This window comes from Oncorhynchus masou, chromosome 24, assembly GCF_036934945.1.
Source record: "Oncorhynchus masou masou isolate Uvic2021 chromosome 24, UVic_Omas_1.1, whole genome shotgun sequence".
NCBI lineage: Eukaryota > Metazoa > Chordata > Actinopteri > Salmoniformes > Salmonidae > Oncorhynchus > Oncorhynchus masou.
In genome coordinates this window covers 84,795,183-84,820,225 of record NC_088235.1, presented here as the reverse complement: position 1 = coordinate 84,820,225, position 25,043 = coordinate 84,795,183, and the positions used below count along the sequence as shown (strand labels likewise).

Genomic DNA, 25,043 nt, shown 5'->3' with positions numbered 1-25,043 from the left:
TGTATCTTGTATCTGCTTACTGTCATTTCTTTATAAGCTCTATAGGAGCCCAGAGTTTGGGCAATTTACATCAGGGTTGTAAATGCACTCATACTGGTTGTGAGTCCTTTAAACATTGCATATATTTAAGATGAGATGTAGATGTAGATTTTATTTATTTTATGAAAATACATTTCCAGTGGAAGTAGATTTGAACTTCCAAGGAGTCAGCTAGCAACCACTTACTTTCCTAACCCTAAATCTGGAAGGTTCTCCTGTGCTTGGCACTCTGCTATATCTCTACCTCTCTGTAAATTGTGTTGACAGAGCTGCAATGTCCTGTGTACTTTGTGTCCATAACTGCTTTGGATTGCCTCATGCTGTCTCCTCCCATAAGACCCCAGGGAGAAAGAGACCCTTGGGTGCCGCAGTGCCGCAATGGGAACTGGGTCACTGGGTGGGGGCTGGTGGGGAGGGGGGCTGGAGAGATTGGGGGCTGGAGGGGTGGAGGGGTGGGGGATGGATGGGTGGGTGGGGGGGATGAAGGGGTGGGGGGGCTGATGCCATAAACCATGCTTCTTTACCTCACACAACTTTTTTTTTGTAGAACCATGAAAACTTCCTCTCCATCTTTTATTTGTTTGTATGTGTGTTTGTTTGTTTTGCTTAGATGTCTTTACATCGCGCGGTTCCCAAGCTGCCACAACCAGAGAATACATCATCAGCCATTACAGCTTCTTCCTGTTTCTGCCTCATAGTAAGTGGCTGTGAGATCAGACATTAGACAGTCTGCTCAACCACGGCTCGGCTGGTGTGACTTCACACTGCCTCTTGCACGCTGACAAAGACTATGAAACGTCTGGAGAAACAAAGTCCGAGTATCATGAAATATGAAGATGAAAGCCGATAACAGTCACTCTCTCTAATGAACAGTGAAACTGTAGATATGTAATGTATATAATGTACAGTACTTATGAAGAGGAACATTTTTTATGCAAAGTCTGCATCATGGCATATATAGTATACACAGTAGTGTGCAAACGGGCAGTAGACTGGCAGTGCCAAGGCTAACTCCAGCACTTATTGGCATCACCACACCACGCAGCTGTTTGTTTTGAGTTAATCAAGCATTCCTTTGAGACGTGGCAAAAAGCATCAAACCTGGCATACCAATTACTCCCAGCCACAGAGAAGGTGCTGGTAAATTATGGACACAATCTTGGGAGTGAGTTAAGGTGGCATTTTTACCCAAAGCAGAAAGAGGTTGCAGCTGTCGTTGCGTGTCATGTAAGACTGAACATGCTGAACCCTCATAGTAGCCCCATCATGGGTATGGATTTATAGATATTCGATCAAATGTTTTGAAACATATAGAAGTATCGGATATATTGCGATCTCTTTTCTACACAAGAGAAAAAGAAGATGGCGGGAGATATAGATATGCCAGTGAGACAGTGCTGTGTAGTGAGTGTTCCTGGAATGTGGTTCCTGGAGTCGCCTGGCAAGCAGGCCTGGTGGTCTCTCTCCGCTCGGCTGCCTCAGCCTGCCCTGTGGGGGTGCAGTGAGCAGAGCTGCAGATGTGGGACATCAGGTGTGGGAAGTAGGCTCTCCTGTAGCAAGCAGCTGGGCCTCTAAGCCCTAAGAGAGAAGGAAGTCATAGATAGGACATGCTCCAGTGTGTTACACATCACTAAGATATAGAGAAAATATATCAGTTACTGATGACACTATCAGTATAAGCAGTACAATAATGATCAGTTATGTACTATATTTGTGTCCTTTTGTTAGTTCCTGCCTCAGGAAGAGCTTGTGGAGTTAAGTCGTTGAAGCTGTTAACCAAGCTGTGTTTCGGTTTTTGTCTTTTGGTCTTTTGTTCAGAAATAATAATTGTGTAATAACTTTTCTCAGGATTCTATGAGCGGCTCTCCGAATGATATCCGTATCTCTGATATGAGGCCCACCCTGGTGGAACCGGCCATGTACAAACCAAAGGTTGTATTACTGGGGAAAGACAAGAAAGGTAGGCCGTAAACTCCCATCCCTGGTATTCTACTTCACTACAAACACAACCATTATCTTTAAGGTTATATCATCACTGCTCTCTGTTCCTCTAAACTAATTTCAGAAAACAAAAATTAGTGATGTAAGAGGTCAAAGATCAAGCCCCCAAGACATGCTAACCTCCCCTGTTATGGTAATGGTGAAAGGTCAGCATGTGTTAGGGGTATGATCTTTGACCCTCTAACTTTCTCAGTCATTGTTATTCACGATTCATCCAGGATTGTCCATAATAATGGTAGCATCCACATTAATGTAGTGTTTAGAAATATATTATATTCTTATTTCTAAGAAAAGGTACTCCAAAATTACACAATAAATGATTTACCGTTCATTTCTATTGGGCACAAAATAATCTGAAACACAACCCAAACAAACTGTGAAGGCATCAAACAAGTTTATAGAGTCACAAGCTTGATGTAGTCATTGCATGCTAGGAAAATGGGTACAAATACTGAATTTTTTAATACTTTATAAGAATCTTTAGGGGTGTCAATCATTTTTACATCTACCTTTTTGAGATAAACGATGATTACTTGTTAAACAAAATCTCTTTCTCTGAACAATTATACTAGTACAAAATAATATCATTTCCCAATGTTTTAAATTGATTTTATAGTCATTATTGCTCATCTTTATCAATGTTGACCCCACCATATACAGTACCAGTTGAACGTTTGGACCTACTCATTCAAGGGTTTTTCTTTATTTTGACTATTTTCTACATGACATTTTATCAAGGCACACCTGTAAATTGAAATGCATTCATGAAGCTGGTTGAGAGAATGTCAAGAGTGTGCAAAGCTGTCATCAAAGCAAAGGGTGGCTACTTTGAAGAATCTCAAATATATAAAAAAAATATATATTTAATTTGTTTCACACTTTTTTGGTTACTATATGATTCCATATGTGTTATTTCATAGTTTTGATGGCTTCACTGTTATTCTACAATGTAGAAAATAGTAAAAAGTAAAGGAAAACGCTTGAATGAGTAGGTGTGTCCAAACTTTTGACTGGTACTGTATATCTTGGGCCATACTTTCAAACTGATAAACCATAGAGTAAGCTGATTGACTAGTTGCTGCAGGCCATTTGGGCTGATATCTCAATCAGTGGTAGGCTGACCCCTATCAGTAAATACACTCACTCTCTGCTCTTATCCTATTCTGACATGAAAAAGCCTCAAGCTTTCTAAACTCTACAGTGAAAATCCCTGTGTTTGCTATTGTTATTTCTAATTGCATGGTTGTTTCCTCCTGTGAGATTACAAAGCATAGTCCTGCAATGCACAACTATTATATAATGTCCTTGGGGAGTTTTGTATTCTAATTAGGTACGGTATAAAGCATAAGGGTGATTCCACGCCAGCGGGAGCGGGAATAATATTTTTGGTATCTCAGATTGTTCTGGCAATTCTCACATAGAAAATGAATTGGGAGGAAGAATGTTTAAAATGCTTTTTACGTTTGTATCACAAACCATTTTTTTGAAAATCATGATGGAATTGGCCATTTTATGCCCTTTATAGACCTATACATGCCTCCTGTAAGACCACATGATATGTGAACCATATATGATACAGATATATGGTTCAGCGGGAGCAGGAATGATATATATGATACAACATCTTGGTGTCATTATACTCCTTATAGTGGTCTCTCTAATATGTAGTATGTCTTTATTCTGAAATACAAACATTCACATTCATTTATTCAAAATGAAAAATATTTATTCCTCAAAATGATCCTTTCTAGATTGTGTTCATTTTAAGACAGATTGTTCGGGACGATATACTCTACAGGTAAAATCACATTTCTAGAATGGGAAAATAGATTAAAGGCAAACTCCCTCTGCTGGTGACTTGCTGAATGTGCAATCCTAAAGGAGGGCTGTGATTGGTTACTGACCTATAACGTCAATGTCTGTATATAAAATGGGTCATATCATTAAAAGTACCAGAGAGCACACTCTGTAAATTAGAGATGTTTACAAACAATATGTCAAAAATAATCTTCATCAAAAAGGGTAGTTTAGAAATACTAATATTACTTTTTATCACATTGAATAAATACACATCAAAAGGTGTATTTCAGAATGAAGACATACTAAATATTAGAGAGACCACTATAAGGAGTATAATGACACCAAGATGGGCATAAAATGGCAATATTACTCATTATACAAAAAAAGTTATTTGATACAAAAGTAAAAAGCATGTTATACATCCTTCCTCCCAAGGAAGTAACTATGTGAGAATTGCCAGAACTATCTGAGATACCAAAAATATTTGACGTGGAATTGCCCATGTTTATTGCAATCCATTACATAACGACTCCCTGTTGGATTGAGGAGAACAGCATCCAATTCTCTCCAATAGCTTTTGCTCCCCTGGAGACCCAGCTTTAACCCACATTTCAAGTGGAAACATGAGCAGTGACCTTTTGAAAATAAGATAACTCCTTAAGCCCCCATTCAAATGAAACGTTCAGGTAGATGACAGCAGAGACATGTCAATGCTTTTCTCTCGCCCTTCCCTGTCAGAGTCTACAGATGAATCAGATCCGGATAAGATGCATTGCCTGAACAACAGTGGCTCGTCAGCCACCTACTCGGACTACTCTCCATCCCAGGGTTCTTCTGGCTCCTCTAACCCCCCGGGCAATGTGGCCGCCCTGCAGGCTGCTGGGAAGGATGGAGGAGTGCCTCAACAACACTGGACCAACAGGTGGGCAGTGGCTCACCGGCTTCCAACCCACAGTCCTCACACTGAACCAATGGCCAGCTACAGACACACGCCTGATAGCAAGCTTACGGTGACCCATGATCGGTCTTCCATCGGCAAAATCAGAAGCTCAGCATAGCCCTATATCGTCTGTTTGCCTACCATGGTGTGCTGCCTCAGCCACCTGTGGTATGATAAGTGCTTGCTAGCTGGGTCACTTCCAGTACTGTGTAAATATGTCAGTTAGCAGGCATCGATTCCAGCCGTCTGTTTCTTGAGACAGGGATGTTGTGTAGAGCACCTGGGTGAACAAGGGTTGGAACTCCAGCTGTCAAGAGGCTGTGTGAGGGGAGAGAGTGGCGCAACAAGGCTCTTTTAAATCTTTCATTAACATACATCTCCATAAGACTGACAGAGCGCCGCACAGCACACCTCACTCACTCACTCACTCACTCACTCACTCACTCACTCACTCACTCACTCTCACACACAGAGAAGATAGCCCTATTTGGTAAAATACCAAGTCCATATTATGGCAAGAACAGCTCAAATAAGAAAAGAGAAATGACAGTCCACCATTACTTTAATTCCGAAAGTTTCTTCAAGTGCAGTCGCAAAAACCATCAAGTGCTATGATGAAACTGGCTCTCATGAGGACCACCACAGGAAAGGAAGACCCAGAGTTACCTCTGTTGCAGAGTATAAGTTCATTAGAGTTAACTGCACCTCAGATTGCAGCCCAAATAAATGCTTCACAGAGTTCAAGTAACAGACATATCTCAACATCAATTGTTCAGAGGAGACTATGTGAATCAGGGTCGATTGCTGCAAAGAGACCACTACTAAAGGACACCAATAAGAAGAGACTTGCTTGGGCCAAGAAACACAAGCAATTTGGTGGAAATCTGTCTTGGTCTGATGAGTCTAAATGTAATAATTTTGGTTTCAACCGCCGTGTCTTTGTGAGACACAGAGTAAGTGAATGGATTATCTCTGCATGTGTGGTTCCCACCGTGAAGCATGGAGGAGGAGGTGTGATGGTGTGGGGGTAGCCCGTCCGACGATGATACAACTTCGGCAGTTGCAACGAGCCCGTCCGACGACGATACAACTTCGGCAGTTGCAACTAGCCCGTCCGACGACGATGCAACTTCGGCAGCTGCATTGGGTCCTGATCGACCCGCACTGCGTCCTCGAGGCCGGTGGCTTTGCGCGGGGGATACTGTCACGGATCCCTCTGGAACTTTCATTACGCACACCTGGCCCCTATTCCCAGTGATTTTTAATTGTATAAGTGTGACCTTGGTTTACCATTGTCCTATTGATTATTGTTACAATGTCCATTGGTTAGTGTGAGTACCTGTGCTGTGTGTTTTGGCTTTTGTGCCATTGTGGATTGCGCAGATGATTATGGGTCCCGTGTGTTAATCATTGTGCGCTTGTGTTATTTATTCAAGGTACTCCTCGCTCTTTTATTTGGGTTTCAACTCTGTGTTTTGTATAGTGTTTGTTTGGGATTCGTCCCCGTGCCTTTACACGGCACGCCGTCATTTGGGGTATAAGAAAAAAAACTATTACGCATTCCTGCGCCTGTCTTCCGACCATTTATGCCAACGTGACAGAAGGAGAGTGATGGAGTGTTGCATCACATGACCTCAACCCAATTGAGATGGTTTTGGATGAGTTGAACCGCAGAGTGAAGGAAAAGCAGCCAACAAGTGCTCAGCATGTGTGGGAACTCCTTCAAGACTGTTGGAAAAGCATTCCTCATGAAGTTGGTTGATAGAATGCCAAGAGTATGCAACGCTGTCATCAAGGCAAAGGGTGGTTACTTTGAAGAATCTAAAATCTAAAATGTATTTTGATTTGTTTAACACATTTTTTGGTTACTGTATGATATATGTTATTTCATAGTTCTGATCTCTTCACTATTATTCTACAATGTAGAAAATAGTAAAAAGAAAAGAAAAACCACTGAGTGAGTATGTGTGTCCAAACTTTTGATTGGTGCTGTACATCTTAATTAAATGACACGCTGTCATACCTGTGCTTACGCTCTTTCTGCAGGCTGGTCCAGCAGTTCCCCAAACCCATCGAAACCAAGCCGCTACTGAGTCAGAGAGACCCCAGAGAGACCCCTCCCTCCAGCACACTGCAGCAGCGTGGTGAGCGACGCCCCCTCAGTGACACCTTTGACCAGTGGAACGATACCTCCCACTACGACAACACAGGCTTCGTGTCTGAGGAGGCTCCTCTGGAGACCCCCAGTGGGAGCAGCAGTGGTAACCCCATGCTGGGGTCCAAGTCCCGCAGCTCCTCCACCTCCCACGGGGGCCGCCGGCCCCTCATGAGGCAGGAGCGCATCGTGGGCGTCCCCTTGGAGCTGCAGGATGCCCCTCACCAACACCCACACCCCTCCCACCAATTCCATAATGTCCGCACCACGCCAGAAAATGAAGTGCCTCAGCCCCCACCTCCCAACCCATGGCAGAACTGGACACGAACGCCCAGCCCCTTCGAGGACCGCACAGCTTTCCCCTCAAAACTGAGCTCCCCAGGCAACAGCCCCAACCCTGACCGCAAGGACTTTGAGCAGGAGATGCATCATGGGGAGCTGCCGGGGACGTTCCCCTCCACAGGGACATGGGGTTACCTAGACTCCAGGAACTCAGGGCAGGGTCAGGGGCGCAGCAACCAGCAGGCCAACATATCTAGCATGTACCAACATGTCCAATCCAAACCCACTAGACCAAGCTCTGGGGCCATGGTGATAAGCAAGAGCTCTGAGCGCCTCTCTCCCATGATGAAGGAGGTGAAGGCTAAGTTCAAGAAGTCCCAGAGCATTGATGAAATAGACATGGGCTCCTACAAGGTGTACAGCATCCCCGTGGACAGCTACAGCTCCAGCATAGAGAACCATGGGAGTGTTGACCGTCCAGACATGCCGGCCCCCATGGAACAGAGCATGTCCCGCAGCCAGTCTGCTCCCATGCTGGACGATGATGACGCCTACGGCACAAATAGCCAGCAGCAGAAGCCTGCCATCCCCAAGAAGGTCTACCACTTCGACCAGAGCTTCAACCCTCAGGTGGCTATGGATATGAGGAATCAGCAGCAGGAGAGGAGGGCCCCTCCGCCCTTCCCCAACACCCCTGAGTATGTCAACCAGCCAGGGAAGACCCTGCCCAAAGAGCTGGTGAGCCCCAGGGGCTACCGGGGTTACCCTCCTATGGACCAGATGTTCTCCTACTCTCAGCCCTCAGTCAACGAGGAGAACCAGCCTCCCCAGCAGCAGCAACCCTTCCCCATCCCTAGTCAGCGCTCCCGACCTGGATTCCTGAGGCGGGCTGACTCCCTGGTCAGCTCCACAGAGCTGGCTCTGTTCCGCAGGGTTCAGGAGGCCCAGGAGATGCAGCAGATGTCGGACCACTACGGCCGGCAGCACTTCAAAGGCATTCTGGAGCAACAGAACAGTCCCAGCATGGCCCAGCAGGACCAACAGTACAACAAGAGGAATGGCAGGTACGAGGAAGACTACTCCTCCTACCAGGAGCCCAAGAAGCCTATCATGGGCTACCCTACAAAGAGCCTGACACAGCGACGCCCCCTGTCGGCCAGGAGTTACAGCACAGAGACGTTTGGGGCGTCCCAGGCCAGGCCTGTGTCTGCCAGACCCACAATGGCTGCACTGTTGGAGAAGATGCCTCCAGATTATAATCTGAGCACGTGCACTGAGAATATAAAGAGCCCTGATGAGATGAAAATGCGCACCATGCAGCTGCAACATAAGCCTGATGATATGTCCTCTAAGATGCCAGTAGACTGGAGGCAACAGCTGCTTAGACATATAGAGGCCAAACGATTAGACCGGGTAAGTCTGACAACTTCTTAAACACAGTTTATTACACGCTCACGTAACATCTATATGGGCGCTTCTGTTGACACACCACATGACTGCATGACTGTCAGTATTAATGAACGTGTTCAGTCCACTGCTTAGCAATGTGTGCCAGTTGTGGCACCAGACCCACTTGATGTTTCTCTATATGTATGTTAATCATTTATGTCGATTGTTATAAGAAGCACAAACATGGTAAGTTTTCCCCTCTTACCTCCTTTCTCCTCTTCTTTCTCTTTTATTTTCATTCTACTATTACTGTTAGTATGATATCATACTTTAACAAGACAAGTATATCTGTCTGTACTACAACAATTTGGATGAGTTTCCCTAACTAGATTAAGTCTAGTTCTAAACTAAAAAACTCTCCAGGACTAGGCTTAATCTGGGTCCGGGAAATCGGCCCTTGATAGTATAGGCAAGTACTTCAGTGCTATACATCTCTTAAAGAAAAGTACATACTGTTGCTTGTATGGTATACGTAATCGTACTGTATCCATGAGTGTGTTTTTAATGTGTTTGTTCTGGTACTGTAGTAACTCTGTACTGTTGTTGTTCTGTTTGTCAAGCTCACTTTATCTGTTGCAGCTACGCAATGTGTGTTGGTGCAATCCCGTTTACCCAGTGGCTCACCCATTTACTCATGTCACGCGGTTGTTTCCCTCCAATCAGAGCGCTGTCCTTAAGCACAACACAGTAAACTTCGGCATGCTGTACTCTGGAGGCTATGCCGCACCGCATGCCGGCAGAAGCATGACAATAAACTTTTACAATAACACGAATAAGCATGAAAACCAAACAACACAGTGGCTACCTCTACCCAATGTGAGTATGATCCAGAAAACACAGAAACAGTCTCAGTGCAGTTGAACCCTTTAACGTTCATGTGATAGTGTGTACTGCATTTGTACTGTTTTGTAAGGATAAAAGCTTAAAAATAACATTTATCATAAGAAGCACAATATTACCAATACCTACAATTGCCAATGGAGAATGTGAACATTTGTTATCACTTGCCTTAAATATTGAAATGCTATGGCCGTATATATATATATTTTTTATTATAGTCCATATGTCAACATCAAACAGAAACTAGCCTACAGATACACCATGACATGCATGTGATGGGCTAAGCCTCATGTATCACAGTATCAGTATAGAATCCATAGTGAAGCCGAGTATTATACCATTTCTCAGCCAAATGGTGAAACAAGCCTTAAAATGACGGACATGGCAATCCCTCCCATTTCAACTTCAAGCCAAGTGCTGTCTTTTATCTGTTGTCTGAAATCTTAAAATGTCTGCGGTGTGTTGCATGTCTGCAATATATGTGTGTCAGCTACGGTGTCTGCTCTGCTCTACGGGTTACAGCTGTCCTCTGTACAAGTATTACTGTGTCACTCAGTAGCCTCAATCCAATGGAGCCTAGTGAATAGACACCATGCATTTCAGGACATAGACAAGCAAATTGTAATAAAACGCGGAGATTGTATCTTTCTCGTATAAGTTATTTTAGTGCCAAGATAATATATCATTTTGACAGCAAAACCATCATTCAGAATATCTCTAAACCTGTTACAATCTATTCTTAACAAACAAGTATTGTATGTGGAAAAATGACAGGAGGCAAATAACCCAACTAATATATTCATACGCATAGGACTTTGCGCTTACTATTATAAAGAAGTTACGGTCATGATTGATCCAAGGACACCCACTGGTTTACTAGCTGCAGTACTCCGTCAATAGTAATATTATTATTAATGATTATAACCTTATAATTAACACTGTAAATCAATTCATCTTTATCTCTGGTAAAACTGTAGTCCTTTTGGCAGAAAACGCAGGTTAACCCCATAGCTGTAATGATACTCTGAACCCTGTTCCTTTACCCTATTCTCTCTCCAGACCCCTTCTCAACAGAGCAATATATTAGACAACGGCCAGGAGGTGGTTTCTCCCACCACTCAGTGGGCCCCCTACTCACTGGGCAGGAGAGACGTGCCCCCAGAAAACATCATGAAAAAGGTTTGTGCTTTACAGTGACAAAGGACCCAGAGAAAGAGGCCTGTTTGGAGTGTTAGATATGTGGTGTAATGTCACTGTTAATTTGAGCCTAAACTACGCTGATGATATAGTGCTCATTATCACCCAGCTTGCTGACTGAACATTGAGCTTGTAGCTCATTCATGTATTTATTTATGACATACCAGTACATTTAACGTCAAACCGTAATGCACCCCCCCATACATGCATTGTTTTAAACAAAGGTGACATTACAAGGACATACAGTATAACCACATAATGCTTCATAAAGGGTCCCTTGTCTTGTCTCTGTTGTACTTCTTAAGGTTACTCCACCTGTTCTTTTAAGATGGGCTCCGTTATTTAGCTGTGATTGCTATGTCAATGTTGTTAAATGTCAGGAGTAATTGCTAAGCACCATGAATCATTCCAGCAGCGCTCCATTCTTGCTTGGTCTCCCTGGCAACCTCTGTTTTTCAGTTAGTTTGGCTGTCATTTAATTGTGGTCACAATCTAGCCATCAGTGTCTGTGCAACAATAATGAGAAAGGTAGACCAGGGACTTCCTATGAAATATTAATGCACAGAGAGAACTGTGGGTTGTGTATCCTGTTTTATTACTTGTACACTCAGATAAAAGGGTTCCAGAAGGGTTCTTCGGCTGTCTCCATAGGAGAACCCATTTTGGTTCCAGTTAGAACCCTTTTTGGTTTCAGGTAGAACTACCTTGGAAAGGATTCTACATGGTACCAAAAAGGGTTCTGCTATGGGGACAGCCGAAGAACCCTTTTAGGTTCTAAGAGTATCATGTAGGATGATAGGGTTTGCAGGAAAGCCTCTATATGGTCATTCAGGCTTGAAGAAAACCAAACTAACAGAGATAGGGGCTGAAGCATGCTGCACCTCATCTGTCTGTTATCCGCCATTTTGTAAGACGTGACGTTTGCATCTTTGCAGCTTCCTGACTCTTTGCCTAATGGGTTGAATTACCCACAGGCAGGCGGCCATCACCCCCACCAATCACAGACAATGATAGTGACATCCGCGTCGGCCACACCCCCACACCGCTCGGTGCGGGACCAGCAGTACGAGGGCGCCATCAACAAGATCTCCATTCAACAGTACCAGTCTCCTCTGCCCATGGCCACCACCACCAGTCCCCGGCCCCAGAGCGCACGCTGTCTCATCCAGACCAAAGGCCAGAAAAGCATGGACGGCTTCCAGGAGCAGGTTGGCCATCACTCCCTCACTCCACTTCCATCTCTTTGTTTGTCTCTGTGTTTGTCCCTCCATCTGTATTTGTCTCTTTGTACTTCTCTCTCACCATCTTCCTCTTAGGCATCCTTTCACTCTCCTTCTCTCTCTCTTCCTTTCCCTCTCTCAATCTGGTCGACAACAGATCTCTGAGAGGCCTATATTCTGGCTGCTGGTATATAGAGAGGAGAGATTTGCACCACGTAATTGTATCGTAATACAATATCAAATTTATATTTTTGGCAATATGAAGTTTTTGTGTCGTTTGGCAGTTCTGTGTGCGGATAGAGAAGAATCCAGGCTTAGGGTTCAGCATCTCAGGAGGAATAAGTGGCCAAGGGAACCCCTTCAAGCCTTCTGACATGGTAAGATTAAAGCAGCTAAATGTTCTCTGTGGGGGTCTGATACTGTGCAGCCTGTGCCATAGGAACATGTTCCATGTTTCTCTGCTGTAGGCTGTTCCTTAAGCTGTTTGAATAACCACTGCACAGCACTGTATGTCTCGCTTCAGAGTTTCCATGGTAACAGGTGCTACTACAGTGCTGCAGTTAACTTGGTTAACTTTGAACCTTTTTATTATATGCCAATAATGAGCAAGAATCAAGAAAAGACTCCACATGTTTTGTGGCAATGAATCGTAATGTAGACGTAAGGTTGGCAAATGCCCAATAGTTCAATACAGTCTTGTTACCATGGTAACTGCAAAGAAAGGATGCAGTGAGAAAAATGTCCATAGCTTTGCATTTAAACAATTTCAAAATCAGTTCAAATGTTGTTGCTGTTTTTCCCTTGTCGTTTTGAAACATCAAAGCCTAGGGCTGGATTAAATCCTTATCGCAGAAGTATCGTGGAAGATCCACGTAAAAATGTAAAGGTAGTTTCCAATTTAGATGACATGCAGCATTTACCGTGAATGTAGTGGCGGGAACATTGCCTTTAAATATCAATTGAGCATAACGTGGATCTTCCGCGAATCCAGTCCCTAGTTTCTTCTCCTTAACATTATATTTGCAGGGTGGAAAGTATTGTAAGCCATGGAAATTAAATTCAAATTCAATTTTGTACACCTTGTTATAGCCATTGAATGTGTTGTATATTTTGTATGCATATCATCCCCCATCTTAGCACCCCACTGAATGGTGGTGCATGCTGATTACAGAGGGAATCTTCTGAGGGCCTGCTTTCCTGTGATGCCTCAAGGAGTCCCTGATGTAATACATGAGTCATTAGATGTTAGTAAAGTTATTCGGGCTTCAAGTGAGGATTAACTGTGTAACTGTGTTGAATAAGCATCTTCATATGGTATTATGATCATCTTCATATGGTTTAAACGCATGCAAAGATTGGTATATTTATAATCTCTGCCTTGATTAGACATTTTTTGGAAACATGAAATGTAAAAAACCTCCCCCACAGTGTCCATAACTTTGTAAATAGCTGGACAAATATAAATATTTTTATCGTATCTGTTTTAGTACTGTTGATATCTTTTCATTAAAGTTAGATGTAAATGCCATGTAAGTACATGTAGTTCATGAGTTTAACAAACAGAGCACACTCAGAGAACACTTCCATTTTTGATCTTGTGACAGATCCTTACGATAGTTGTCTGCTTTTTACAGTCCAGCTAAACCTATAAAGTTAATGTTGACAATGACATCATCAAAATCATGCACAGAACTTGAGTTCGAGGAAACACAAAAAAAGCGCCAAACACCCAGTTTGAAAGGCAAAGATTCTAAACCATCTTCACCATGTGGTTCCTAACCTCATATCACTTTTGACTTATAGGGTATCTTTGTTACTAGGGTACAGCCTGATGGACCGGCCTCCAACCTGCTTCTGCCTGGGGACAAAATACTGAAGGTAACCATGTTGTTCATCACTGCATCGATCATCATTGTCCTCTGAGTCTGTGAGAGCGCATCCTCCTTCCGCCACATTGCCAGTAGAGGCTTTGCATGTGGCATTTTGTGCTGGACGTACATGTGTCTACCAAGTGAGCATGGTCCTCTGTTTTGACCTCTGTCAAACCTCCAACATGCTTTACTTGTCCCTCAGTCAGGTTTTCCACTAATAGTGCTTATACTGTATGTATCCTAATAAAGGCCCATAGAAACAGACTGAAAAATGTAAGTGGATAACATACAAGTATCTTTGCTGATATATAGGATTCCTAATGTGATGTTTTATATATAGTATCGACCAGCAATGTAATGATCTCAACTTTTTTGATAACCTTGAAACCCCTGGAGCATTTTCTGCTATTATTTCTCAACTGTCCTCTCCATCTTTCCAACTTTGCAGCAAAGATTGAATCGGGTCTCTTCCTCTATTTAAGTAATATCAGATACTCCAATCTCTCCTCAAAAAATACTTTAGGAGTAAACATTTTAGGATGAGCATCAGAGTTCTTCTACCCAATGTGATGGTAAACAAATTGCACACTATGATGTGGTGGTGTATTTAGCTTAGGTAGAGGGCTGTTACTCTAAACGGGTAATCACCATCACACATACAGTACATAGGGATGAAGCTGTCAAAGTAAGTGTTTACCATAGTGCAGAGAGGGCACTGTACCCCTGTAGATTGTCAGATTCCTGGTCCATGTGAAGCTACTGTTCAGGCTATATTTGTCAGTCATAAATCCAAACCCATGTCAGTAAAGCCTACATGAACAAGCCAGGCTCTCTGCGCCAATACAACTTAATGGGATTGCAATAGTCTCTACAGTTATTGGCATGTCTGTTATATCTGTGTCGCTTTAAATGTGTGCTAGTAGAAGCTCTCGCCCCTTTCCCCTCGCCCCTTGCTCCTTGCCCCTTGCACCTTGCCCACCCGTAGCCTGCAGAAGCAGGCACTTCTCTACTCTCTCCACAGATACAAGTGTTAGCTGAAGGACAGACCTCTAAAGACCAGCTTCTCTCCTCCTTCTCTCCTTTACAGCATGACCTCCTTCTCTTCCTGTGTGCATCTCTCTGCTCTTCCTCTCCTCTTTTCCTTGACAGTGTTGTGTTTCTATCTCCTGAGCTAGGACTGTTTCCAGTCCTCTCCGTGCTGCCCCGCCCTGCCCCTCCTCACCCCCTTCACTCTGTTCACCTTCTGCTTCATTTTTGCATTGCAGGGCAATGGACATAGTTTTTTACACATGGAACATGAAACTGCTGTCTCTCTTCTGAAGAATTTCCAGAAACCTGTGGACTTGGTAATCTTGAGGGAGAGCACAATTTAAATATTTTTTATAACCATTGCTTCTTGCCCAAACGGTTTGTTGAAATGTGTACAACCGATTTTTATCTATGAACAGAGACATTTGCCAATTGCTGGACCAATGGCAAATACTAGTGCCAAATGTACTATAGGATACATATCTTATAACCTATCTATGAATTTTGTGTAAACAGGAAATGTATATTCTGAGTTGATGTGAATGAAAGTCATTTTTCTCATTCAGCCCGAGGCTGTAGGTTGGAGTAATTTCATGTTATTTATTTTTATTTGATCTTTGTTTTTATTTAGAAGTTCTTTGCTTATTTATATTGCCTTTTATTTTGTACCTTTTTCATTGTAGCTTCTCATTTTACTCTCAGAGCATGAAAACACACTAGCTCTTTAGGAATTACATTCACCATAAACACTGCCTCAACTTTGTATATGCCTTGTGTAAATATTTTCATTTACAATAAAGACATGAACAGTAGAGAGGGGAATGGTACTGAAGATATTATTATTTTTTGTTATAGAAGAAGGAAATCGCACTTGTCTCCAACCTTAATACAGGGCCAACTTATAAACTGCTTTTTTATTTTTTATTATAGCTTTTCCCATCGGTTTAATTAATTGTTTTAAAACTATGTTGCTCTCTGTACCCAACCAGTCACTGCATTCTGTGAACTAGAATGTTTGTAGGTGCTCAATGTTCAATAATGTATATGTATATGTTTACACACATGAGCAAAATTGTAAAAGTAGAAGCAATATTCTATCCCAACATGACAAGACTACCCGAGAGGGCCATCTGCTGGCTATATTATGTGGTTTCCCATAATTGTGCCAAGGAGTATGTAATGTATACATACCCCCACATTCATATACAGAAAAATCCATTGTTTGTGCACTTAAGCACAATTGTAACATCGTTTCTCATCTGTTTGTCTGTGTTTCTATAAAAAACATGTGAGTGGTTTTGTTCGCACTGATTTGAAGTGGTGTGAGTAATATTGCTTAGCTTTTCAGCACCACTCTGTGGAACACCAATGACTTTTTAGAACATTTCAAGCTCAGTTTATTATGAGTACGCATCATTGGAGAAGTATTAATGCGAGAACTATGATGGTATTTTTTTCAACAATGCCACTGCCCAGAATAAGCATTTCACCCTGTTACATTTCTGGATGGATGTTCATTTTAAGCTCTGATGTTACAGCATGGTCTTTGAATATGTTTTTGGGATACATTCTGTGTTTTGAAATAGATTTTAGGGTCTCTCTTATAAAGAGAGTTCTCTCTTTTTGCAAACCAATGAGATTGTCAAAATTGGTGCCATTTTATCCCAATCAAAAACATATTCCTTATGAGCCCTGACAATTTTTCATAACATTTTTGTCAAATGTAGCATCAAATGTGACATTCTTGAGAAAAACTAAGCACCTATAACTCTATGGAAGGACCCTGTTTGAATTTGTGCCAAGCTAAGCTGGTAAGTGGTACTTCGGTATCCAGTCAATTATGAGTTCAAATATTCAAGATATTGTTCCAGAAAGTTTGATAACATAATTATTTTTACTAAATGTTTTCAGGTAATTATTCGGAATATATTGATATACCTTTGCTCAAATATATAGCTTTGCTCAATTTGCGAGATTTTATAAGGACAATGAAAGAGTATGGATGAAGATCTTACGACTTGAAGAAAAGCTCTACTATCAAATGTATTTCTACAGTAATTGTGAATTTGTGTTATACAAATATTATATATATGTATATGAATATAAAAATAGTCATTTTTGTATGTGTTTAAAATACAATTAAATATAAAAAAGTGAATATATGGTAATATTCAGTCAAATTGCAGTATTGATGTAAATAATTGTGAATGAAAACACATTGAGATAATTTATTCATAGATTGTGAATGTACTCCAAGCTTCTGCAGTATGAAGACTCACTGGACTTGAATGCTGCTTCATTTTTTGTGCAAAAAGTAATTTTAACTATTGAAAGAGAATTATTCTGTTTAGTTGGACAAATTTAGTGATAATTTATTATACTATTTATTTGCACATGCAAGTTTAATCCTTCCAGTTTTATTTCTGTATTAACACAAAGAAATGTAATTGGTAAAGTATATATTGTGTGTTTAGATTGCATTTCGCAGATGCTATCTGTACATATTTAAGATACATTTTTATTAAAAAAAGATTATAAAAATTGAACGAAAGATGCTGTGCAGCAAATACAGAGCCATTTTCGGCTTTGGAAGTACAATTTTTCAGTATTTAAGAAGTGTTTTGAATAATGTATAAAAGTATATTGTACAAATAATAAAAATGTCACTTGTTATTTTTCATGGTCCTCTGTGGTCTTTATACAATCCCATCAAAACCAGTATTTTCTTCCCCTAAATTAGGAAGTTAATTTGTCACTCTTGATAACAGCATCTGCTAAATGACTAAAATGGAATATTTCATGGTAAGTCTGGTATCTTACTGCCATCTATCACACTTGACTTTCCATAACTAGGTGGTGTTTTGCCACATACAAATATATTTTTTCTAAACAGTATCATACTGTGTATTTATTAAAGACTATAACAAAGGATCAAAGCACCAAACACATCTGCCTTGTACACATTTAATGTGGTTGGAATTCAATCATTATTGTTGTTGGAGTCATTGAAACAGACATGGTTCAATTGTCTTACTCAGTTTTCATGAATACAATGAGAGTGCATGCAAGTTCTTCTGTCTCACATAAAAAGCGACTGAAGAACACAGATGGGGTTTTTTCAGGCTATTAGATATATGTTGTTACACTCTCAATGTCATTACAAATGAATTCTTGAGAATGATATAACATTTTAAAATGTCTCGTTTGGATCAGAGTATCAAACAGGCCAAGGCCAAATCAGTAGAAGTGTCAGATTATCTTGCAATTGCCATACATTATGTTAAACATTGAATGCAAAACTTTCCTAAAGAATAAGCTTAGTGGAATTGCTATTGTTTTTCCATATATTGAGAAAAAGAACCCACACTAAGACAGGCTTTTCAGCTTGGAATGCAATTCAAATATTGCCATTGGTAGAAGATCTTGTAAACATTGTTACAGCAGTCTCCCAGTAGTAATCATTCAAACTTTATATCTTAGATCAAACAAGAGAAAGTACACTTCAAATCATCAGGCTCGAATGTCATGAACACTTTCACGGAATAATGGCAGTTAGTTTCAAGCCAAAAACAAACACTGATTAATCATAAAATGGTACTTTCTCATTTGGTGTGTTGTAGTTGTGTGTGTTGCATCTCATTTGGCTTTAATGCAGTTGACTATGTAGGGATCCTGCTTCGTAGGTACTCCAGGACAGCATCAGTTCCTCTGGATACAATGGCTGCTCTGGGGTTGCGGAAAGGATTTCCATCCAGCATGAGGGCTCTAAAGGAAAGACGAGAGAATTAGTGAGACCAGCTTCAAGCCAGCTTCAAATATTGATATACAAACACATACGTCCCTCTATACAACAACAGCTCGGAGCAAAATCACAACTATATGGATCACTGAGTTGGATGCCCTAGCGCATATACCTTTTCTGATTGCTATTCAACACCATACCTGACACAAATAGCACAATTCCTGCAGCTTCCACCCCTATCTAAATAAAACCAGATATGACCATGCTTTTTGAAATCCTGTCCAGTTATATCTTCGTCATATCATATATTGTCCCCTAAACACAGTGTCACATCCCGGTCCCTACCTCAGGCTCGTACAGTTGCCCAGTTCAGGTGGCACCTGCATGATGTCATTGTTCTGCAGGTCCAGAGTGGACAGCTTGTCCAGAGCTTTGAGCTGCAGTGGGTTAATGGCTCCCACTTGGTTATTACTGATAAGAATGGTCTCCAGGCTAGGAACCCGGTACAGCACCTCCGGGAATAACTTAAACCTGTCAAAATATGACATGAATTTGAATCCGTTTTTACCAATCATCTGTGTACAGCACGATGACTACATTCCTTTAAGACCAGAGTGCTTACCTGTTGAATGACAGTGTGATGCTCCGCAGTTTCATTAGGGCCTCAATTTCCATTGGTAGAGATGTCAAAAGATTGTTTCTGAGGGAAAAGCCAAAATAAACTGCATATTACAAATGTCTCACATGCACCATCTTAAGCAAATGTACCAATTTTAGACCGGGTTAAAACAATGCTCCCACCAGAAACACCTCGGAGTCTAAAAAAGATTGAGCCTCTCGTTTCACTGACCTCCGCAACACAAACGCTACTTTTATTTGGAAAGACAAGGCCTTCTGGTATTTGAGCTGTAGAGCTGACAGATGTGCTGTGGAGGCTGATTGTCAGTTTATGTACCTGAGGTCTATGTGTGCCAGCTGCTGCAGCATGCAAAACTCCAAGGGGAGGCTGGTCAGCTTGTTAAACCCCAGGTTGATGTCAGAAACAGAGTCCTTCAACTCCACAACCCTGAGGACCAAGCAGAGACTCATTCAAACTCATCCAACATTATCACCACAACAGTCCTACTGTATCTGACATTCTCTATCAATGGCTTTGTGGTGACTTTTAGGAGTGGTGTGATTCTTCTCACACTGAGGGTTTTTTCTCCATAGGCCCAGACTGTGGTGTGAAGTCACTGATTACAAGCAAGGTACCTGGGAGGTACTGCAGCAAGCTGGTTCTTGCTGAAGTTGACACTGGCAACAGGCTCACTTCCCACAGCATCAAACACATCATCAGGAACACATGTCATCTGCTTCTCACTGGAACCAGGGTCACACACAAAGCAACAGTTTACTGACAACACTTCACTACATCACAACTACCCTCATGCTGTGGCAATGCAATATCATTTTGTGGTAGAACGTTTGAGTTTTTAACTTTCCCAGAATGTCTTAACTGAGCTTCAAACACGGCACAAAAATAATAGTTGACACACACCTGTAGTCCAATGTCTTCCGTGTTTTAATGGTGTGCACGTTGATCTTCGCCTGACTGGGCAGAGTCATGGCAGTGTCAGGCTCATCTCCTTTGCCATCTGAATCCTCTACAGATCCAAATGAAAATGTCAGTCCAATGATATGAGACAGTCTGGTAAATCAACAGCGGCCTTTCCACAAAACCTTGCAAAGTAAATAAAAGGGTCTATTCACTGAATACGAGAACATTCTGTATAGACAGAAAAAGACAAACATCATTGTACCTTTTATTCGACCCCTCAAGTACTTCAGCAATTCATTGGTTCCTTTCTGTGAAGGACACAAAAGTCATATCCTATCACAGAACTGACTTGCCTAGTTAAATCAAATAAATAAAAGGTAAAAAATAAAAATGGTGACATTGCAACTCTACATTGAGGTTAATTGAGGTTCTACTGTAGTGGTGAAACTGTAATAGCTTCCAGAAGGTAATGGGATGTCGTCCTAACTAACTCACAGTCAAGAGGTCTCTGCGGATGCCTCTCAGAGGGTTGCCCTCTAGAGTCAGGATCTTCAGCTTGGGCAGGAGGGCAAGGGCAGCTGGCAGACTGGCTCACGCATACAAGGGAGAAATGCAGTAGCACAGCCATAAGATATCCAGGCAGCTAAACACTACACAGGACATTTTGGGGTGTTTTGACTTGTGAGCTTTGTTCTTATTGGTTTATATTTGTTCTGTGTATAAATATGTTATATGCACTGATGAAAGAGGCTAAATCAACTAAATAATAAACAAATGAGTTAAGAATAACAGCACACGACCTGTGAGGTGGACCAAGTACAGTAACAACGGAGGAGAGACCAGGGGAGATCTGATCAGGCAAACCTACCTGCTGATGTCATTGTTGACTAGGTCTAGGCGCTCCAGGCCTTGGAGTAGTTTGATTTCCTCAGGGAGAGTCTTCACCTTGTTGTCCCTCAGCTCCAATACACTCAGAGTGCTCAGGTGTTTCAGGTGCTCTGCCTCCAGCACCTCAATCTGGTTATTACCAACATGCAGCTCCTATCAGACATGTGATAGAAAGCTGTCAGAGTTTGCATAGGGCACTTGTTTACAATTCATTCATACGGGTGATCTCATTGAGACTCAAACATTCCTTCTCAAAGGAATCCTGATCATCAGTGACCTTACCTTGAGCCTTGAGGAGGGCAGTTCAGGAAGAAAGCGCAGTTTGTTGTGTCTCAGATAGAGCTGCTCTAAAGACGCCATTTGAGACAAGACAGGAGGTATGCTCTCAAGCTGATTGTGTGTGCAGTCCAGCAATCTCAAATCTGTGGAGGCGTTCATACAGGATGTTATGCTTCAGCCATGTTCATGTCAAGAATATAACAGTGGATGCATCCATTTCTAACAGGCAGGCAGTACATACAAAAACTAAACAACACACAAACCAAAACATATGCTGCCATTTCAGTCTTACTTTTCATGACACTGATTCCTGAGGGGAGGCTCTTCAGCTTGTTGTGGGAGAGGTTCAGCTTCACCAGATGGTTCAAGTTGCCCAGACTGTCAGGGACGGCAGTTAGCTGGTTGTTGGAAAGATCCTTCCACCAACAATACAAAAACAAGTCAGTGAGATCATCCAAAGAGTTAATCTAAGATAATCACTTTGTTACACTGGCACATTTTAGTAGTGTTTCATTGCCAGTTCTGAACTTACAATATCATCCAGGTTAGTGAGCAATCCCACTCCCTCTGGCAGGTGCTCCAGTAGATTCTGCTGCAGCTGGAGACAGGTGAGGTTCTTCAGACTCCATATCTCCTCCGGAAACTCTTTCAGTTTATTGTGACTGCAACAGAGAGGTAATGGGGGTGGGTATAATTTGTGGAACATTCCAACAGGAATCTATTCCAAAAACATTGTAAATAACAAGGTTGCTAACAAATAACGCATAAAAAAATAATATTGTGCCCTCAAAGCTCATCACTAAGCTAAGGACTCCAGCACTAAAAAACTGGATCCTGGACTTCCTGATGGGATGTCCCCAGGTGGTAAGGGTAGGTAACAACACATCCGCCACGCTGATCCTCAACACAGGGGCCCCCTCAGGGGTGCGTGCTCAGTCCCCTCCTGTACTCCCTGTTCACTCATGACTGCACGGCCAGGCACAACTCTAACACCATCATTAAGTTTGCTGATGACAACAGTGGTAGGGAGGAGATCAGAGACCTGAATGTGTGGTGCAAGGACAACAAACTCTCTCTAAATGTGAGCAAGTCAAAGGAGATGAATGTGGACTACAGGAAAAGGAGGACTGAGCACGCCCCCCATTCTCATCAATGCGGCTGTAGTGGAGCAGGTTGAGAGCTTCAAGTTCCTTGCCGTCCACATCACCAACAAACGAACATAGTCCAAGCACACCTAGACAGACCTGAAGGGGGAAAGGTTTTGTTGTGCCCTCTTCACGAGACTGAAAATATTTGGCATGGGTCCTCAAAAGGTTTTTACAGCTGCACCATCGAGAGCATCCTGACGGGTTGCATCACTGCCTGATATGGCAACTGCTCGACCTCCAAACGCAAGGCACTACAAAGGGTAGTGCGCACGGCCCAGTACATCACCGGGGCTAAGCTTCCTGCCTTCCAGGACCTCTGTACCAGGTGGTGTCAGAGGAAGGCACTAAAAACTGTCAAAGACTCCAGCGACCCTAGTCGTAGACTGTTCTCTCTGCTACCGCACAGCAAGCGGTACCGGAGTGCCAAGTCTAGGTCCAAGAGGCTTCTAAACAGCTTCTACCCCCAAGCCATAAGACTCCTGAACAGCTAATCAAATGGCTACCCAGACTATTTACCTTGTCCCCCTTCTATGCTGCTACACTCAGTTACTATCTATGCATAGTCACTTTAATAACTCTACCTACATGTACATATCACCTCAACACCGGTGCCCCCACACATTGACTCCATACCGGTATCCCATGTGTATAGCCTCGCTATTGTTATTTACTGCTGCTCTTTAATTATTTGCTATTCTTAACCCTTAATAAAAAATAAATACACATTTTTTTTGGGGTGGGGGGGGATATTTTCGTAAAACCGCACTGTTGGTTAAGGGCTTGTAAGTAAGCATTTCCCGGTAAGGTCTACACCTGTTGTACTCGGCGCATGTGACAAATAAAATGTATAGTGGCAGAATAAGATACCGGCTAGGGAGTGGGCTATTTAATTACGTTTTTCACTCACCATGTTTATTCTGAAAAATGTCTGTCCTCACTCTGGTAACCTATGGACAAACATTAAGAATAAGCAGCTAGTTCGCTAGGTGAATTGATCATGTTACTTTGTATGCATTGTTTGTTAGCAACCTTGTACTTCAAAGGTTTTGGAACAGATTCCTGTTGGAATGTTTACAAATTATACCCACCCAGTTAACAGACAGCATTTTTGCAGAACGTCAATATATAGAGGAAATAGACCTCTTCTTTCTTTATAATGGAAGTGATTTCTGGTGTGCATTTCTCATTTGTTGAGTAACTTTAGTTGACAAAATCCTCACATACCTCAGACTGAGTTTCTGAAGATGTTGCAACTCTCCAATAGATGGGGGTAATGAGGTAAGCTGATTATCATGGACCTTGGGAAAGTGGAAAGGCAAGACAGAATGTCAGAGGGTCATCGTAAACATCAAACTTGTCAAAGTAGTTTCTCCCATAAATCTTGGGAGCATAGACCTTCCATTCAAGCGTTGAAAAGGCCTAGTCGATCACTTCTTAAATCAGGCAACACAAAACACCTCAGAAAAAAACAATACCCACATCCAAAACAGTAAGGGCTGGCAACAGCTTGACATCCTCTGACAGAGCTTCCAGCTTGTTTGAAGAGAGAAGCAGCTTGGTCAGATCTGTCTGGTCCCACCAGCGATCATCTGCCCCAAAGGACAAGTTCTGTTTGGCCTCCTCAGGTGTGTCTAAGTTCAGCCTCCAGACACTTTGTGGGACTATGTGCAGAATAGTGGTAAAATGGTTAGCATTAGCATAACGTTACATGCATTCATTCAAGTGGTCATCAATCAATCAACCAACCAATCAACACCATACCCATCTCATGATGTGTCATCATGATAAATAGGCAGAGTCTTTCTTCCCTGACAGTTACCTTCAGTCAGCCCTCGCCCAGACAAATTGAGCTGCCCGCTTTTTCTGGCGGTTTTCAACAATCCATAAGGGACAGCACCCGGTTCCTCTTTTTCTGTTCTAAATCCTGCTCTAGAATCCACTTTGGCACCTCTTTTAAAGCGTGACATTGTTCATATGTTGTTAGTCCCACTAACTTTGTCTAACCAGCTTGTTAGTTATGTCAATAATGTTAGCTAGCTAGCTCGCTATGTATTTATAAAAAGCCGATAGAAAACTAAATTCAGGAAACAAGCATTTCATAAGCCTTTCTGGGTTAAATGATCATTTCCGGTTCAAATGTGAATATTTTTAATTGTAAAAGTCATTCTTCATAATTATAAACGTTGTAAAAAGCGATGTATATTGAATTGTTAATTGATGTACCTTTATCTGAAATAGGAATTAGTAATGCTCGATAAAATTCACTTTTTGCTATTTTATCCAATGATGCACACGGATTTCAATATGGACTCTTATTTTGGTAGTACGTGAAAACCTTGACCCGAAAAGGTTGAGCAGCTGAGTCAAAGACAGTACAGTATTAGAAACTCTGTCGCTGTAGGATGAGTTGGATCCACTGAGGTATAATAAGAACGGTTTTGGCCGGGGTAGGCCGTCATTGTAAATAATAATTTGTTCTTAACTGACTTGCCTAGTTAAATGAAGGTTAAATATTGTAACGACCCTGGGTTTATAAGCGCGGAAGTCGACTTTGCCGCACGAGCATGCTTTTGCGGCATAGTCGATAGCGCGCCGGACCTCGGGCTCGAGGTGCAATATAAAA

General features: G+C 42.0%; 2 protein-coding genes across 8 annotated transcripts in view; one reads left to right on the top strand and one right to left on the bottom strand.

The window, feature by feature from the left end:
• lrrc7 (leucine rich repeat containing 7) overlaps window positions 1-17,501 on the top strand; it is a 190,825-nt gene extending 173,324 nt beyond the window's left edge. Inside the window, exons 20-29 of one of the 7 annotated variants that reach the window (XM_064935348.1) lie at window positions 650-736; window positions 1,888-1,999; window positions 4,579-4,762; window positions 6,827-8,630; window positions 9,330-9,482; window positions 10,566-10,685; window positions 11,678-11,911; window positions 12,208-12,300; window positions 13,727-13,801; window positions 15,060-17,501. In XM_064935348.1, the coding sequence (XP_064791420.1) occupies window positions 650-736; window positions 1,888-1,999; window positions 4,579-4,762; window positions 6,827-8,630; window positions 9,330-9,482; window positions 10,566-10,685; window positions 11,678-11,911; window positions 12,208-12,300; window positions 13,727-13,801; window positions 15,060-15,167 (2,970 nt within the window). In that variant the 3' untranslated portion in view covers window positions 15,168-17,501. Of the gene's footprint in view, window positions 1-649; window positions 737-1,887; window positions 2,000-4,578; window positions 4,763-6,826; window positions 8,631-9,329; window positions 9,483-10,565; window positions 10,686-11,638; window positions 11,912-12,207; window positions 12,301-13,726; window positions 13,838-15,059 lie in introns of those variants that run through there. The other 6 variants (XM_064935346.1, XM_064935352.1, XM_064935349.1 and 3 more) reach the window with 6 other exon arrangements.
• Window positions 17,502-17,773: 272 nt separating this feature from the next.
• Window positions 17,774-24,529, bottom strand: lrrc40 (leucine rich repeat containing 40). Its single transcript, XM_064935354.1, has 15 exons — window positions 24,240-24,529; window positions 23,900-24,081; window positions 23,645-23,718; window positions 21,805-21,934; window positions 21,565-21,688; window positions 21,276-21,415; window positions 20,974-21,146; window positions 20,601-20,691; window positions 20,368-20,413; window positions 20,106-20,211; window positions 19,820-19,927; window positions 19,521-19,631; window positions 19,188-19,265; window positions 18,911-19,096; window positions 17,774-18,588 (listed from the first exon to the last, which is right to left on the bottom strand). The coding sequence occupies exons 1-15, from the start codon at window positions 24,385-24,387 to the stop codon at window positions 18,483-18,485; spliced, it is 1,803 nt and encodes a 600-aa protein (XP_064791426.1). The 5' UTR covers window positions 24,388-24,529; the 3' UTR covers window positions 17,774-18,482.
• Between the last annotated feature and the right edge of the window lie 514 nt (window positions 24,530-25,043).

Excerpts from the sequence above, each read along its gene's own strand:
- lrrc40 (XM_064935354.1), bottom strand. The coding sequence starts at position 24,387 with ATGTCACGCTTTAAAAGAGGTGCCAAAGTGGATTCTAGAGCAGGATTT. Across the intron at positions 21,935-23,644 it reads CTTCAGAAACTCAGTCTGAG|TCACAATAAACTGAAAGAGT; the intron begins GTATGTGAGGAT and ends TCTCTGTTGCAG. Across the intron at positions 20,212-20,367 it reads CTTGAGGGGTCGAATAAAAG|AGGATTCAGATGGCAAAGGA; the intron begins GTACAATGATGT and ends TTGGATCTGTAG.